The 14,869-nt window shown below is 48.9% G+C and overlaps 7 protein-coding genes across 7 annotated transcripts; 5 read left to right on the top strand and 2 right to left on the bottom strand.

Annotated features, from left to right (window-relative positions):
• Positions 1-348: 348 nt before the first annotated feature.
• On the top strand, positions 349-2,205 carry N7517_010052 (uncharacterized protein; the record flags this gene model as incomplete). Its single annotated transcript, XM_056727775.1, has 5 exons — positions 349-578; positions 656-1,315; positions 1,389-1,650; positions 1,702-1,922; positions 1,974-2,205. The coding sequence occupies 5 exons, from the start codon at positions 349-351 to the stop codon at positions 2,203-2,205; spliced, it is 1,605 nt and encodes a 534-aa protein (XP_056576347.1).
• Positions 2,206-2,424: 219 nt separating this feature from the next.
• Positions 2,425-4,423, bottom strand: spb4 (ATP-dependent RNA helicase SPB4; the record flags this gene model as incomplete). The annotated part of the gene is made up of 3 exons (XM_056727774.1): positions 2,425-3,526; positions 3,583-4,089; positions 4,146-4,423. 3 exons carry the CDS (start codon positions 4,421-4,423, stop codon positions 2,425-2,427), a joined length of 1,887 nt encoding a protein of 628 aa, XP_056576346.1.
• A 426-nt stretch (positions 4,424-4,849) lies between these two features.
• N7517_010050 (diacylglycerol/polyprenol kinase family protein) lies at positions 4,850-5,959 on the top strand (the record flags this gene model as incomplete). Its single annotated transcript, XM_056727773.1, has 1 exon — positions 4,850-5,959. One exon carries the CDS (start codon positions 4,850-4,852, stop codon positions 5,957-5,959), a length of 1,110 nt encoding a protein of 369 aa, XP_056576345.1.
• A 721-nt stretch (positions 5,960-6,680) lies between these two features.
• On the top strand, positions 6,681-7,118 carry N7517_010049 (uncharacterized protein; the record flags this gene model as incomplete). Its single annotated transcript, XM_056727772.1, has 1 exon — positions 6,681-7,118. The coding sequence occupies one exon, from the start codon at positions 6,681-6,683 to the stop codon at positions 7,116-7,118; it is 438 nt and encodes a 145-aa protein (XP_056576344.1).
• Positions 7,119-8,847: 1,729 nt separating this feature from the next.
• N7517_010048 (uncharacterized protein) lies at positions 8,848-9,899 on the top strand (the record flags this gene model as incomplete). Its single annotated transcript, XM_056727771.1, has 2 exons — positions 8,848-8,896; positions 8,950-9,899. The coding sequence occupies 2 exons, from the start codon at positions 8,848-8,850 to the stop codon at positions 9,897-9,899; spliced, it is 999 nt and encodes a 332-aa protein (XP_056576343.1).
• A 222-nt stretch (positions 9,900-10,121) lies between these two features.
• On the bottom strand, positions 10,122-12,896 carry N7517_010047 (crossover junction endodeoxyribonuclease; the record flags this gene model as incomplete). The annotated part of the gene is made up of 2 exons (XM_056727770.1): positions 10,122-12,735; positions 12,883-12,896. The coding sequence occupies 2 exons, from the start codon at positions 12,894-12,896 to the stop codon at positions 10,122-10,124; spliced, it is 2,628 nt and encodes an 875-aa protein (XP_056576342.1).
• Positions 12,897-13,212: 316 nt separating this feature from the next.
• On the top strand, positions 13,213-14,844 carry N7517_010046 (putative actin-related protein RO7; the record flags this gene model as incomplete). Its single annotated transcript, XM_056727769.1, has 1 exon — positions 13,213-14,844. The coding sequence occupies one exon, from the start codon at positions 13,213-13,215 to the stop codon at positions 14,842-14,844; it is 1,632 nt and encodes a 543-aa protein (XP_056576341.1).
• Positions 14,845-14,869: the final 25 nt, after the last annotated feature.

Here is a 14,869-nt window from a genome sequence, read left to right as displayed (position 1 = left end):
TTAGTAGCGACGACTTCGCTTGTGCACTTCCCCGCAATATCAGCCCAGTAGTTAAGCCTCCAAATGAGCAATTGGACATCTCGGTTCGTATTTGCTCTAGTTCATGTTTTAGCTGCCCTTGATAGGTGCAAAAACTGAATTGGACGCCACAATGCTACCAGGCCGTGGGAATATAGACCTATCTTATTGATTATGCCTTGGCCGACATTTGCTCTATATACTAGTGTTAGAGCGATGACGAACCATTAGGAAGAGAAAAGAAAGATAAGAGACTTTGCATTCCTTGCATGGAATACTTATCCAAGTTGGACTTGGAGTACCCTTCAACCCCTTGCTATATTTCCCGCCATGGCCGTCCAAGCGAATGACGAGATCTCAACAGTTCAGGAGCAGGAACAGGAGCAGCGTCATGAACGAGCTACACGTTCAAAGGCAGTTGAATTTTTGACTAGCCATGCGACTGAGACTGAGTTCACCTATGAAGAGGAGAAAGCCGTTCTCCGTCGTATCGACAAGCGAGTCCTTGTGCTTGTTCTGTGGGCGTATTTCTTCCAACAGCTTGATAAAAGTTCCTTGAGGTAAATATGATTGTTTATGCTACAACATCCCCGGATCCAACGTTGTCTTAATGCTCATCATACTAATCTGCCATTAGTTATGTCTCTATTTTCGGAATACAAGAAGATGCTCATCTAGTCGGCCGACAATATTCCTGGCTTGGGTCTATTCTCTACCTTGCACAATTGATAATGCAACCTCTCGTGGCCCTAATTCTAGTGAAACTCCCCACCGGAAAAGTCCTCGCCAGTGCCATTTTTCTCTGGGGCTCAGCACTTACCATAATGGCCGCTTGCACTGACTTTCCCTCGCTTCTCGGAATGCGCTTCGTCCTTGGCTCATTCGAGTCCTGCATTGCACCATGCTGTGTTGCTATCACACAGATGTGGTGGCGTCGAAGTGAACAGACTTTGCGTGTCAGCTACTGGAATGCAATGAATGGTCTGACCTCCATCATTGGTAGTCTTCTCACCTACGGCCTTGGACATATCCACAGCAAGACTTTATATCGGTACCAGACGATCTTCATGTTCTGTGGTCTTTTGACGGTGGTTTACTCTCTTCTCGTTTTCTGGTTAATGCCTGATTCCCCGATGGAAGCTAAATGTTTGAGTGAGCGGGAGAAACTCATTGCTACAGAGAGACTGCGTGCCAACCAGATGGGTATCTCTAACCAGGAATGGCGATGGGATCATGCTCGAGAGGTCCTACTTGACCTTAAGACTTGGTGCTGGTTCTTTTCGATTATAACTATCTCGTAAGTGTTTCACTTTTGGCAAATTACACGCGAAGAAAAGAAAGAATTTGAACTAACAAGAGATTGGTGATAGTATTGCAAGCGGAGGCATCTCGAGCTTCGGTTCCCTGATTGTCAAGTCATTCGGATTTGACAGCTTCCAGACAATCTTATTTAATATCCCCTTCGGAGTCATTCAGATTCTGGCCATCTTAATCACCGGATGGCTGGCCACATGGACCCAACGTAAGGGTCTTGTTATAGCTGGAGCCAGCGTACTGCCGAGCGTCGGAGCCATCATGATGCTTACTGTCCCACGACACAACAAGGGAGTCCTACTCTTCGGTTACTACTTGGTATGCTCCTAACATAGTGATTGATAAAATTTGCAACTAATGTTTTCCCAGGTCTCTACAATGGCATCCATCACCCCACTGATCTATGCCTGGCAAGCACAGAATACTGCAGGTGACACTAAGAAAAAGTGTACTTCTGGTATAGTATTCATCGGAATGTGCGCTGGCAATGTTATTGGACCGCTTCTTTACTCTACTGAGGAGGCACCGCTATACCGAACGGGCCTTATATCCAACCTTGCTATGTTTGTCACTGTTGGGACTATCGCTGGGTATGTAGTATACTCTAACTTGACTGTGGTTTATTTGACTAACTTGAGTAGCCTCACACCTTTCTATCTCATGTATCTGAACAAGAAGCACGAGAAGCGACGCGTGGAACTCGGGAAAGTAGGCCCCATGGCTGATATGTCTATGCTGGACAAGGATCAGCGGAAAGAGACCAAGGTCATGGAGCTGGAGGATGTCCGAGATCAAAAGGTCTCGGTGGAAGAAGACAATGGTTTGCAGGACGTGACTGACCTGAAGAACGAAGACTTTGTCTACGTTTATTAGCTCCTGCAGAGCTGAACTTATACTAAAGATTGTTTGCTCGGTATCAACACATCTTATACCAGACGTTCATGACAATAATCATTCTGTTTTGACGGTTTCCCCTGGTCCCAGCCGACTGCCTAGCATACAACGCAAGTAAATTATAAAGATGAGGTAGACGAGTAGCAGAGAGTGAAACACACATGGTATCGAAATAAATATCTATGCTATTTTTTTGACTTAGTCGAAGCCCTTGAACTCAGCACCGCCCTTTGCTTCCTCCTCCTTGGCAGCTAGGTTCAACAACCGCTGCTGCTCGTTCTTAGCACGAATCTCTTCCAGCATACGCTCGGTTTCAAGAGCCTTCTGCTTCTCCTCCTCTGGCAATTGCGCCCATCTCTCCTTCTCCTTCCGCGCCTTGTTGAACTCCTTCTTCTTGAACTTCTTATCCCGCTCTTCGGTCTTCTGACTCCAAGCCACACTCTCCGTAGCACGGCGCTTAGTACCCTGCTCAGCACCTTGTCCATTAGCAGCCTCCTCCAGAGCCTCCTTGCGGCGCTTTTCTTGCTGCTTGTCCTTGTACGAGTAGGTGTGCCATTCAAGTTTAATGCCCAACGTCCGATCTCCCTCAAAGGAACGCGCTTCAGGCATCTTCGGCAGCTTGAGGAGACCCCATGCCTTGCCGAGAGCTTCCCAGTCCAGATCTCCAACTCGGAAAATACTGCTCGCTTGGTGCTTGCTGTAGCTGCGCAGCCAGCTGACGAATGCCTTCTGGCCTTTGTCGTGCATCGCGCGGTCTTTCAACACGGCTTTGCGGACTTTGTCTATCGAGGCCATGGCCTGCTCGTCGGTGAACTCGGGGAGGCTATATGGCGCGACGGGGGTTTTGCGGATCTCCAGGAACGATACGTAGTCCTCCTCACGGCCGGGATGGATGAGGACGATGCTGAGGCCTCGGCGGCCGGCGCGACCGGCACGACCGCATCTGTGGATGAAAGTTTTGGGGTCGGAGGGTGGGTCGATCTGGACCACTAGATCGACAGAGGGGATATCTAGACCTCGAGCGGCGACATCGGTGGTGAGGAGGATGGAAGGGGTTGTGGAGGTGGTGAAGCGGTTGAAGTTCTTTTGGCGGACGTTGGCTTGGTGTTTACCGTGTAGTGGGACCAGCACGAACTCGTCTCCTAGGATTATGGGTAGTATTGTGGCGAGATAGTCGACACTGGAGCATGTCGATACGAAGAAAATGGTTTTTTGAGGTGTGGGCTGGACCGTGGAAAGGATGTGCTTCAGAATAGCATATTTGTGAAGCGGAGGTGTTGTCATGTAGGTCATTTGCAGACTGTTCAGCGGTTAGATTGGTCATTTTGAATTCGGAAAACGAATCGAAAGACATACCTTGCTGGAGTGCGCTTTTCTTCGACGCCAGCTCCTCCTCTGACCTTGACAGCAATTTTGACGGGATTTCGGAGACCAAGTCGGACAATCTGATCAACAGCCTCACTGATACTGGCACTGAACAATCCTGTCCGTCGCTGCTTAGGCAGTCGGCCCAAGATTTTCTGCAGGTCGTCCTTGAATCCAAGATCCAGAAGTCTATCGGCTTCATCCAAGACAAGCATTTCAAAAGATGCCTGAGGGCAGTGAACGTGAGGCGACGAAAGCAGCTCCAACAATCTTCCGGGTGTGGAAACCAATACATTTGGCGAATTCTTGAGGAATAACTTCAGGTCTTCTGCCGGAGATGTCCCGCCGCCCAGGAGAAGTTGTGGGACGACCCTCAATGTCGACGAGGAGGTTTTCGCACGAGGAGCGCCATCTTCGGCAGGTTTGATCGCTGCGGCCGACGCTGGGTGGAACTCCAAAAGGGAGACAAGGACTTGGTGGATTTGCACGGCCAATTCTCTGAGATATCAATATTAGCAATGAACTCTGCACACCTGTATTTGCGCATTACCCACCTTGTCGGAGAAATGACAATGGCTCCAACATGATGCTTCTTGAGAGGCTGATCAAGACGAAGAAGCTTTTCCACAATTGGAACCAAGAATGACAATGTCTTTCCACTTCCAGTGACAGCTTCCACCACCACATCTTTATGTTGCATAAACAGAGGAATGGCCGAGGCCTGCACTGGAGTCATGCGCGTGAAGCCCATTGCGCCCACAGCGTCGAGGGTCCATTCTGACAGTGGGGGCGTGAGAGCATCCCACGCTCTTGAAGACGATTTGGGAGGCATTTATTAATTCTGACAGACACCGAGTCGTCAAATTGCTTCACGAGTCGCCATCGCAAAGAAAAAAAAATATCCGTTATCGATTAGATACCGCACACGTGACTGCGGCTGTGGTCGGAAACCGAGGCGCTCTGCTTTTTCCCCTTTGACTCAGCTTTGCTTCATTTTACTTACTTTTATTTAATATAACAAGTGCTTGGGTGCTCGCATGATGTACCGGGCTCTTGTCTTGTGCCTCCAGCTTGTTCGTCCATAATTGACCAAAGGACACTGTCACGTGCTTACAACCCGCCTATCATTGCTTTGTTAGCAAGCCCATTTTAAACTCCGTGGCATATTCGCTTGTGACAACGCAGATATTTGTACGCGGACACCTTTGGCTTCGTCCGAGCCGCATCGCTTCCTTCTTTTAAATTGAGGGCCTCCGACATGTCCTCGCCAAACCCCGTACCGGAGACACCTCGCGTGATATCACCGACTCCCTCTGTATCGGACCGGTCCGAGACCCCCGATGGATATTACGCACCCGTAACTCGGTCTGCAGCGCGTCGCCAGCGCCAGCCAGAAGATTCAGCCGAAACTTCTGGCTCAGCCCGAACATCAAGATCCCCGACGACGCCCTCGGCCCGGCGCAACCGCCGATCAAACCCTATGATACCCGCCTCGCCGCCGCGCTCAGCAAACGGTACTGCTTCGAGCAATCATCTATCCCCGTTAAGCATTCCAGATGCCCTACGTGATTTGTCGAGATCGCCATCTCCTCTCGGATTAATTCCCCTCCACGCACGCTACCGCAGCTTCATTCACCGCCATGAGATCCCGCGCAAGGTCTTGCACGTGTCAATCGGATTTTTGACTTTGTCATTATATAGCCGAGGCGTGCAATCTTCGCAGATTACACCGGTGCTCTTTACGGCACTAGTGCCAATTGCAGCCACGGATCTGATCCGCCACCGCTTCGAGAAGGTCAACAAGGTATACATTCGGTGTATGGGTGCCCTCATGCGCGAAACCGAAGTCACCGGCTACAATGGCGTGATCTGGTATCTCCTTGGAGCGTATGTTGCTCTCCGCTTCTTTCCCAAGGACGTTGGTGTCATGAGCGTGCTACTCCTTAGCTGGTGTGACACCGCCGCCTCGACATTCGGTCGTTTGTACGGGCGCCATACCCCCCGTCTGCGTCCCGGAAAGAGCTTGGCTGGTACTATGGCGGCTTGGCTCATGGGTGTTGTCACTGCCGCTGCTTTCTGGGGCTGGTTCGTGCCTTACATTGGCACTTTCCCCACTGACCCAGAAAACTCCTTTATGTTCACCGGACGCTTGAATCTGTTCCCGAACTGTATTCGCGGCCTTCTGGGCTGGGAGCCTAGTGACTCGGCGGTCATCACTGGTCCTCTGGCTCTCGGCGTCATGAGCGTCGTCTCTGGCGTTGTTGCCGCCGGTAGCGAGTTCATTGACATGTGGGGTTGGGATGATAACCTGACGATCCCCGTGTTGAGTGGAGTTGGCCTGTGGGGTTTCCTCAAGGTCTTTGGCTAGATGGATAAATTATATACTCCTGATTGATCGGCGCTTGCACAATATTCCCTTCTTGTTTTCTAATACTATATATAGGCGTCTGACGTTTAATATTTTTGGACATGTTTCTCTTGTACTTCTCTACTTTCTGGGATTGTGCTGCATCAAGAATTGGGTTCTTGTTTAGATAGGGACTGGCTGAAACCATGCCCATTTTTATACTTCTCTCTTTTCTTCAATACATACTCTTTGAATGTGTGTCCTGCGTGGTTACATTTTTCGGATATACATATGTACGCACCTTGTTTTTTTATTTACGATGCCTGCAACATAACGGATTTCATAAGCAAGTGGTCCTCCATGGTGTGAAGTTCAATGTATATTTCTGGAAGGCTTTGGCCTCAGACTTCCTAAGCCTATAGTCAAATTAGATAAGGCAATCTCACCCTTTGCTAACTATGTCCAAATCTACGTGGATAAGTCCAATTGGCCCGACAAAAGAAAAGTGGCTTAGACCACAGAGGGGCGGAAATGATAGGTCGGTTGCTGACTGGTATTACCTACATTCTGAGATGCAGGTATAGGTGTCCGACGCCGCCTCGTTGACAAGAGCAGCCAGGAGAAGGCTGAGCTTGAGTCATTTAAAGCAAAGGTGACTGGCTTGCTCTTTGACTTTGTTCCCCATTTTTGCAGCTTCTCTTGTATCATCATTTCAAAAGTTGATCGAAAGTGATCTAGTGCCATGGACCCAGTTTCCCTTACCGGAACTGCTGTCGGTATTGTTTCGCTGGGCTTAACCGTCTGTCAAAGTCTTGTGTATTACTACAGCGCCTTCCGTGGATACTCCGAAGACACACAAAATGCGCTCAAGAAGCTTCAGAATCTAAAAGATATCCTTACAGTACTTGAAGATGTATTGCAAAGCCATGACATCCTGCAAACAGAAACGGCCGCGACCAGGGCAGCTAAGCAGAATATTATGGCCTGCAAAGGTGGCCTGGAACAATTGAAAAGGCTAATGGACAAGTGCAAGGCGATGCCGGGCGAGCAGAAACGGGACTATATCAACAGAGCATTGTATCCCTTTCGGCGTGACACGATCAAGTCGCTCCTCCAGCATGTGGAGAGTCTTCAATCAAACCTGGGCACATCGATGGATATTTTACAATTGTATGTTTGACCTTATAATCAGTTTACAGAGTTCGGCTTCTAAGAAGTGACCAGATCTGTCGTCTCCCAGAACTCAGAAGGACAGGACTATTGTGCATCACTACAGAGCAGACTTTGACAGAGTCGACAAGAATTCATAGTCACGTCAAAAGCATCGATCAGGCCCAGCAGGATATCAGTTTCAGAATTTCTGGCATTGACCAACGTCTAACAGATATGCTAGGACTTCCATGATCGCGTGATATAATGTCTGTGCTGAATGGAAGAATCTAGTATTCCTACCTGAACCGACAAAACGGACCAATGCTCGAGTCTACTGCACTGGAGTCGCTATGTGATAGCCGTGAAGCCTGCAACGACAGTGCGTCTTTTGATACCCAAGTGATACCGATCAGTCACAGAAAGCGAAAGAAATGCTCTTGTTCATCATTGCTCGCCTCTTCTAGGACAAAGAAAGGATTTTTCGAATCACTTTGGTGCTCTTCCCATAGTTTTGGATGCTCACTTTATCTTGAGGAAGAGAAAGTTATTTTTGGAAGGAAATTGGATTTCTGCAACAGATTCATTGGCATTTCGGTTTATGCTGGTCTAAAGAGCGTCCGAGGGGCCGGAGGATACACGATTTCCCCGTCCCTAAGCTTCCGTCCAATTGTCGATGAATCGCCTGCCCTTCAGCTTGCGGTGGAAGCGCGCTGGAGACTAGAAGAAAGCGCACCACCAGACTTTGTCGGGACTTTCGTGAGCCAACTACGATCAGTGTACCAGGAAGGAAAAGCTTCACCTAGGGATATTAGCTATCATAGTAGAGGAACTGTTCTCCATGTAAGTAGGAAAATTTGGAACAGGATGAAACAAGTTCATGGTTCTGACAAACACAATAGAAAGTAATAAGATGGATTTGGCATGTCCCTGAGTGGATGATGGAAGATTACCGCGGTCTCATCAGAAATCTTGTTGAATTTGGCGTCCCATTGAATGAGCAGAGCTATGCTGGAAGTGCATTGGACACTCTCCTTACTGAAGGGAGCTCTCGCTTCCACACTGGATCGAAACTTTTTCAAGATCAAATGTTGTTCATATTCTCCGACCTCGTGGGTTACGGTGCACATTTAACGCAAGATCTTAGCAAGAGCTCCAATGTTTTCCGCTTCTGGATTTCTAGCATCGGGCAAACCAAGTCGGTGATCTTCTCTAACAAGTACCTCTACGCCGTTGCGAGACGAGAAACATGTATACGTATACTTTCTCGGGAATTACACTTCTCGCTACCATTTTGAAGTAAAAGAAATAAGAGCAAACACTAATTATGCCTAAAGATTTAGGATTTCACTGGTCCGATTTAGAGAGATCCCTCATATCGAGATCAGAAAGACATTTCCATGAAATTATGTTAATGGCAACAACTAGGGAAACTCCCGCAAAATATAATCATCTTGCGAAGTTATCCATCGGGTGGCCCCCTGGACTTCGCATTATCTTGAACACTGGCTGCCATCTGCATACAACGGCCCTTTTAGACCGTGCTATCGGATCTGGCTGTCGCGAATCAATTTCGTTGCTATTGGACGATACCAATTTAGCGATAGATTTGAATCACGTCCAGCTTGCATACTATTGTGCTGGTTATGAAATTTTTGAATTGGTCGTGCGTGCTTTGGTCGAGAGGAGAAGGAATCTTCAGACATTGGCTGAGCGACATTTACCAGTTCACATACGGGACCAACTAAATTTACCAACCCATGGTGTGCTGGACTTTCATGCCGCACAAGTTTACTCCAAGCTACAACTGTTTGGTATACAAATGGATCCATGTTTGAAAGTTTCCTGGAATTTTTCTACAGTTTACAATCGTATTGATTGCGATTACCATGCCGCAAAAACCCTTTTCAATGCAGGTTTTTGCAATTTTGAGAAAGAAGAAGAAGAAGAAGAAGAAGAAGGAGAGGAGGAAAACAAAGGATTAACTACCCTGATGCGGGTTGCCAGGTCGAGTCAATATATTGGTCGCGCTAGGCTCAACAAAGTGCTACACACAATAGGATTCCTGATTTCTAAGGGTGCCGACGCTAACAGAACTCGACGTGAAGATGGTCGCACAGCACTGCACTTCCTTGGATCTAGCATTTCAATGATCCTTAAGGCTCAAGTTCAAGATCTAGCAATGCCACCTCATTCGATGGGGACCACCAGTATGTCACCAGGCATCCGGGAAAAGGAAAATTTCGAGATAAAATGGCCTCAATTGAATGATAACGGATGGGACCTTTTGGAGACTCTCTTCATGGATCGTCACTGTGATTCGTGTTCGTGCGCATGCTCATCGCATGGATGCCTTCCATGTACAGGGATTTTTGGGGAACTAGTAACATGGGAAGACTCGCCACCCAATGTTCAAGCTATGGCTGAATTAATCCGTACCTTCAGTGATCGGAGGGGTCCTGGATCAGTGAAAACATGTCACGATACACTGGCCCCAACTGTCCTTCGAGTTTGCATCTTTGGATATTTGGAGCTAACCCACACATGCTGCAAGAGAACCGGTGGTTGGGAGAATACCGTCCAACGTGCGGAAATGCTAGATGATTTTTCACATATCCGGGACGAACAGCGACTACTGATCAAGGAACTTGAGAAGCTAACTGCTTTCTTCATGTCGAAGTATCATGAGATGGGACTGGGATTACCGGAGTTTTTGCTTGAATACTGGTCAGTCGAGATCAGAAAAGTCTCTAAGCCAGACCCTGAGGAAATTGAGAGGATCAAGAGTATTGGTGTTGTATTGGATGAATGATATTGTAGATGGACATATGTACATGATAGCCAGCAATCCACGAGACATCAGCTTACTTGACTCCTGACAGAAGGTATTCAACATTCTTATCCAACGCCGTAGGATAATGAAACATGATGTTTCATCACACATGCTTGTACCCAAAAACCCCAGACCCGGGAAAAATCAAATCGATGCCAAACGCCAGTCCGCCAAAACGAGAAGAGGGGTATATAAAAAACATTAATCAACGAGGTCAAGAATGCTGACGCGTGGGATTCTTTTCTTCTTGGCAGCTTGAGTCTGGCTGCGCGCTCTTCCCCGGCCATCAGCAGCTGAGGCTTCGCACGGATCTTGTTCAGGCGGAGATTGGTCGATCGACCAAAAGCCGTCGTGCAATACAACGTTTTCCAAGTGCCCTGTGGTTTTGTGCTTCGAAACTGCGCTCGCAGTATCCTTTGAAGGCTTCTTGGGAGACTTATTCACGTCGTTGGTCTCGTTGTTTTCACATGTTTTTAAGCTCAATGGCAGGGTATGCTCCGGCTCGAGATTGGGCTTGGGGTTTGCTTGACTGCAAGCACGGGGTGGTTCGACATCTTCGATTTTGGAGGAACGAGTCTGAATTTTTCTTGCTTGCGGTGCTTTCTTCGTGCAGGGTTGACGCAATGAGCGAGTTACAGTCTTTTCACACTGACCCTCGTCGATTCTCGACGACAGAGAAAGGGACTTGATGGCTTTTTCGACGTGTTCAACCTCGGCCTTTTCCTCACACTGCACCTTGGTGGTTTTCGATACAGTCTTCCTGGACGCAGAGGGCAGTGCCGTCAGTGCTCTGACTGGAAAGTCTCCCAGGAAAGTCTCAGAATCACAAACGTCAGAGACCGAGTAGCTGACTTTGAGCCCCATGCGCCGTGCTGGTCGAGACGGAGAATAACCAGTGTTCATGTCCAGTGTGTCCGATTCTTCAACATCAACCCGACCACTCCCCAAAGCTGTGCGCCGTGATCTAATGCGGGACTGATCCAACACGGGGTGACGCTTCATATCGGCAGAAGGAGACAAGTTACACATCGAAGAGAATGAATCAAGGATAGCATCGGCCTCCCGAGAAGCGTAGTGCATCGTCAGTGAAGACCTCTGTTGAATATACATGCTCGGAGAGGAGAAAGGGTCGTCTTCCTGGTCCAAAATTATTGGCGAAGAGGACCCGGAACCGCCAACAAGCCGGGAAAGAGGATTCTGGGTCGATCTAGCTGCTTCCAACAAGTGCGCTTGTTTGGTTGTTGACAATTCGGACTTTTCTTTCGTGAGAGTTCCGTACTTCAAGATACTCCCCCGTTTCATTCCAGCATCAATTGGTCCCTTTTTCTTGGGACCGGTGCGTCGAGTACTGGTCTTCTTTTTCGCCGCAGCTTCTTCGGCTTTCGCAGCTTTTTCAGTTTGCTCCTTCTCCCAATTTTTGACGACTCCTGGAATACCTAATTTTGCGACAGTTTCAAATACCCAGACCTTTTCGAGCGAAAACGGATCAAATTGTTTTGTAACCCGAGACTTCGATGGTGTCGGAGGTGGCGATCCAGCAGCTACCTCGGGGTCGTCCTCTTCCTCCCCCTCCTGCACACTAGTCTGGGATGGAAGCGGTGGGTTTGGTTCCTCAGCAAGGAGATCCAGCCCAACAACATCTGCGGGCAGCATATCTAGCTGGACTTCTGGCACTGCATCAGTGCCAAAGCTTGACCGGCATCGATACACCTTTTGCAGACCAGGTGGGCAGTCGGGCACAAATGAAAAACCAGGTGACACGCCTAGAACTGGTCTCTGGAGACGGAGTCTGTACGAGATAAGAGGCTCAGCTAGTAGTCTGATCAATTTCCTTGCCCCCGATCGATAATTCCATTCAAAGTGGTCTGCAGCAAATGTTCGGATTGCCAGGGGATCGATATCATTATCCCAAGCCTGTGCGAGGCGATTTCTCAGGAAGGTCATTTCCTCATCGCTGGAAACTTTGGGCTGGGCATAGTATTCGAGAATTTGTCGGTCCGGAAAAGCGGCTGGAATTCGAACTGCTGGGTGTTTTCTCGTAAAATACCCACTCTCGTTCTCCTCAAGTTCATACTGGAGTCTTTCTCTCCACTCGTTCAATCCTGTATCCACGTCTGCTTGCGATGCAAGCTCCTGCAGAAGATCCTCGCCGAATCCAGCCTTGGCAATTTCTGCAGCAAGCTTACTGCCACATTTCGGAACACCAGATGGTAGATAGTCACCTCCACTGAGCATAGCGAATAGAATCATTCCCGGTCGGTCAAGGGGTATGTTTGATGGGTGCCCATCCTGTCCCATTGAATAGCATGTGACATGAGTTGCAGAAGAGCTGCCGCTTCCGCTCTCTTTTGAAAAATTCATAATGGTAAAAGACGATCCGAACATCAATGCGTCGACATCGTTGCTCATGACAGCGTCTACAATGCCTGCCTGCTGTAATCGTGCACATTCGGCTTCTGCCTCGCCCGGTGCCTCATGCCACGGAAACCTGAATCGCTCAATGAGGTCCTTGGAGCGCTTGATGATCGGCGCACTGCCATAACTGCGTGTTGATACTGCTTTGCCTCTCTTGAAAGCAGGTTTTTGCCGTCCATCATAAACGAAAAGTGGGTGAACTGGCAATGCAAGTAATTTCAATAATCGATAAAATAGTGTGCGTAGCTCTGGGTTTCTTCCACCTCGACCTGCTTGGACTTGAAAGAGCCAGATCGAAATGTCGACTGCAATGCGGATCGGCCTTGCTGTCCGCTCCAGGTGCGTCACCGCCAACTTGGCCAGAGAGATGCGCTCTCCTGGGCCAATTGCACTGATGAGCCTTCAGATAGTTAGTATTTTGATCGAGAATTCTGAGGATATGCAGTTCTGCTTGTTGTGCGATGGGTAAACACCGCATTCACTCAATGTTTATACGAATATATATGTTTCGAACATTGTCAAAAAAAAAAAAAAAGATCTCACTTACCCAGGAATACCCATGCCGACTGTAAGCAGGAAAATCAAAGAATAGTTAAAGGGCCCATGTGGAGTTAAAGATGTACTTGTATTGGTTTTTGCGGAGTTGTGAGGTTGTCAAGTAAATAAAGACGGCCCGATGTAGATCCGTTGCCTAACAACGAGCTTCACCCCCAACCTGGGCAAGCTTATAGATCTCACTTTTCTTTTTTATTGAATTTAATCCGATGGCGTTGAAACTCTAACCTATGCGTCGGTGAATTGGATCCTTGTCGCTACAAACCCCGCGGACTCCTATTGCTCTCAGAAAGGAGAGCAACGCGCCCGAGCCCAATTAAGCATGGCGAGCGATACATCCTCAATGGGTGCCAGTAAACGCGCATCAGCAACTTCTGGTCTGCGAAATAGCCAAACAGCACGACCTGTCTCCCCTCATACACCTCAGCCACGTTCGGGAAACCCCTCATTCGCCGGCAGCACATCACCGAGCTCCTCCTTTCGAAGCGAGGACGATGCGATCATATTTGAGATAGGTGCACGATGGCTCCGCGCAGGCTTTGAAGGGAACAGCACACCCATGTGTGTCGTTGGATTTGGACCGGAAGACTCGAGGAGAGCGGGGGACTATCGAGGATGGATCCAGGCCAGCACCGGTGCTGCACGGCTACCGCAACCCGTCGATATGGAAGAGTGGACAAGGGCATATGAATTGTGGCGGCCAGATTCTCGAGAGGTTGATCTGGGCCTAGTCGAGGATAAGATCGAGCGCGCGTTTCGGGAGACATACAACCAGTTCCTGTTGACGGATGCAGGCACATCTCGCCTGGTTCTTGTCCTGCCGTCTCTCATGCCACATCCATTGCTGTCGTCACTGTTGTCCACGCTCTTCAGTCGTTGGCGCTTCCCGAGTGCTACTCTTCTGTCCAGTGCGACCATGTCGGCCACTGCTGCGGGATTGCGATCAGCTTTGGTGGTTGACATTGGCTGGGCCGAGACCACGGCAACGGCGATCTACGAATACCGAGAGATGACTACGAAGAGAACGACACGGTCTATGAAGCATTTGATGCAGGAAATGGGGCTGCTTCTTACTGAGTTGGGTTCCGACGGGAACCAGGATATGGAGACTACGGATAAGATCTCTGTTGGATTCGCGTACTGTGAAGAAGTTGTCAGTCGGTTTGCCTGGTGCAGACCGCAGACAGAAGAAGATATAAGCTCAGATGAACCCGACCGGGAATTGTCGATACCGTCGCCCGCAAACCCCGAGGAAGAATATATGGATGTACCGTTTTCACGCCTCGCCGAACCTGTCGAGAAGGTCTTATTTGCACCAGGTGTCCCAGAACATGAATTGGACGACGAAGAAAAATCATTGCCTTTGCTTGTCTACAACACCCTTCTCTCGCTGTACCCCGATGCACGAGGAACATGCATGTCCCGCATTGTGTTTGTGGGCGGCGGTTCTCGGATTCCTGGACTGCGGCAGCGGGTCCTGAAAGAAGTCTCACTCTTGGTTACTCGTCATGGATGGAGTCCAATTCGAGGCAAAGCACTTGAGCGACAGCGACAGAGATTGGAACAGCTGAGACTCTCAGCCCGAAAAGCTTCCACAGAACCCGAAACCCCCAAGAATAACGAGGAAGCACCATCCACTGATGAAACACCAGCCGACCCTTCGAAGGAAGTGCCTGAGATCGATTTTGTGGAACAAAAGCTCCGCCGACAAAACAAAGATATCCCAGTTCCTATCCAAGGAGTGTTGCGCGAAGTTGAATCTCTTGGTCCATGGGCGGGTGCAAGCCTGACAACTAGTCTGAAGATCCGGGGGATGGTAGAGATCGAACGAGAGAAGTTCTTACAGCACGGACTGGCTGGAGCTACACGCGACATTGATCCTCCTGTTCCTGATCGTCGATCGGGCTTGAAATCTGGTGATCGATCGAGTTGGACGCTTGCAGGCTGGGCATGAAAAAACTATGTAAATTTTTCAAAAA

Source organism: Penicillium concentricum (assembly GCF_028827145.1).
Source record: "Penicillium concentricum strain IBT 3081 chromosome Unknown utg000004l_segment0_segment0, whole genome shotgun sequence".
Taxonomy (NCBI): domain Eukaryota; kingdom Fungi; phylum Ascomycota; class Eurotiomycetes; order Eurotiales; family Aspergillaceae; genus Penicillium; species Penicillium concentricum.
Note: the sequence above shows the minus strand (reverse complement) of the source record. Positions and strands in the feature narration are given on the sequence as shown.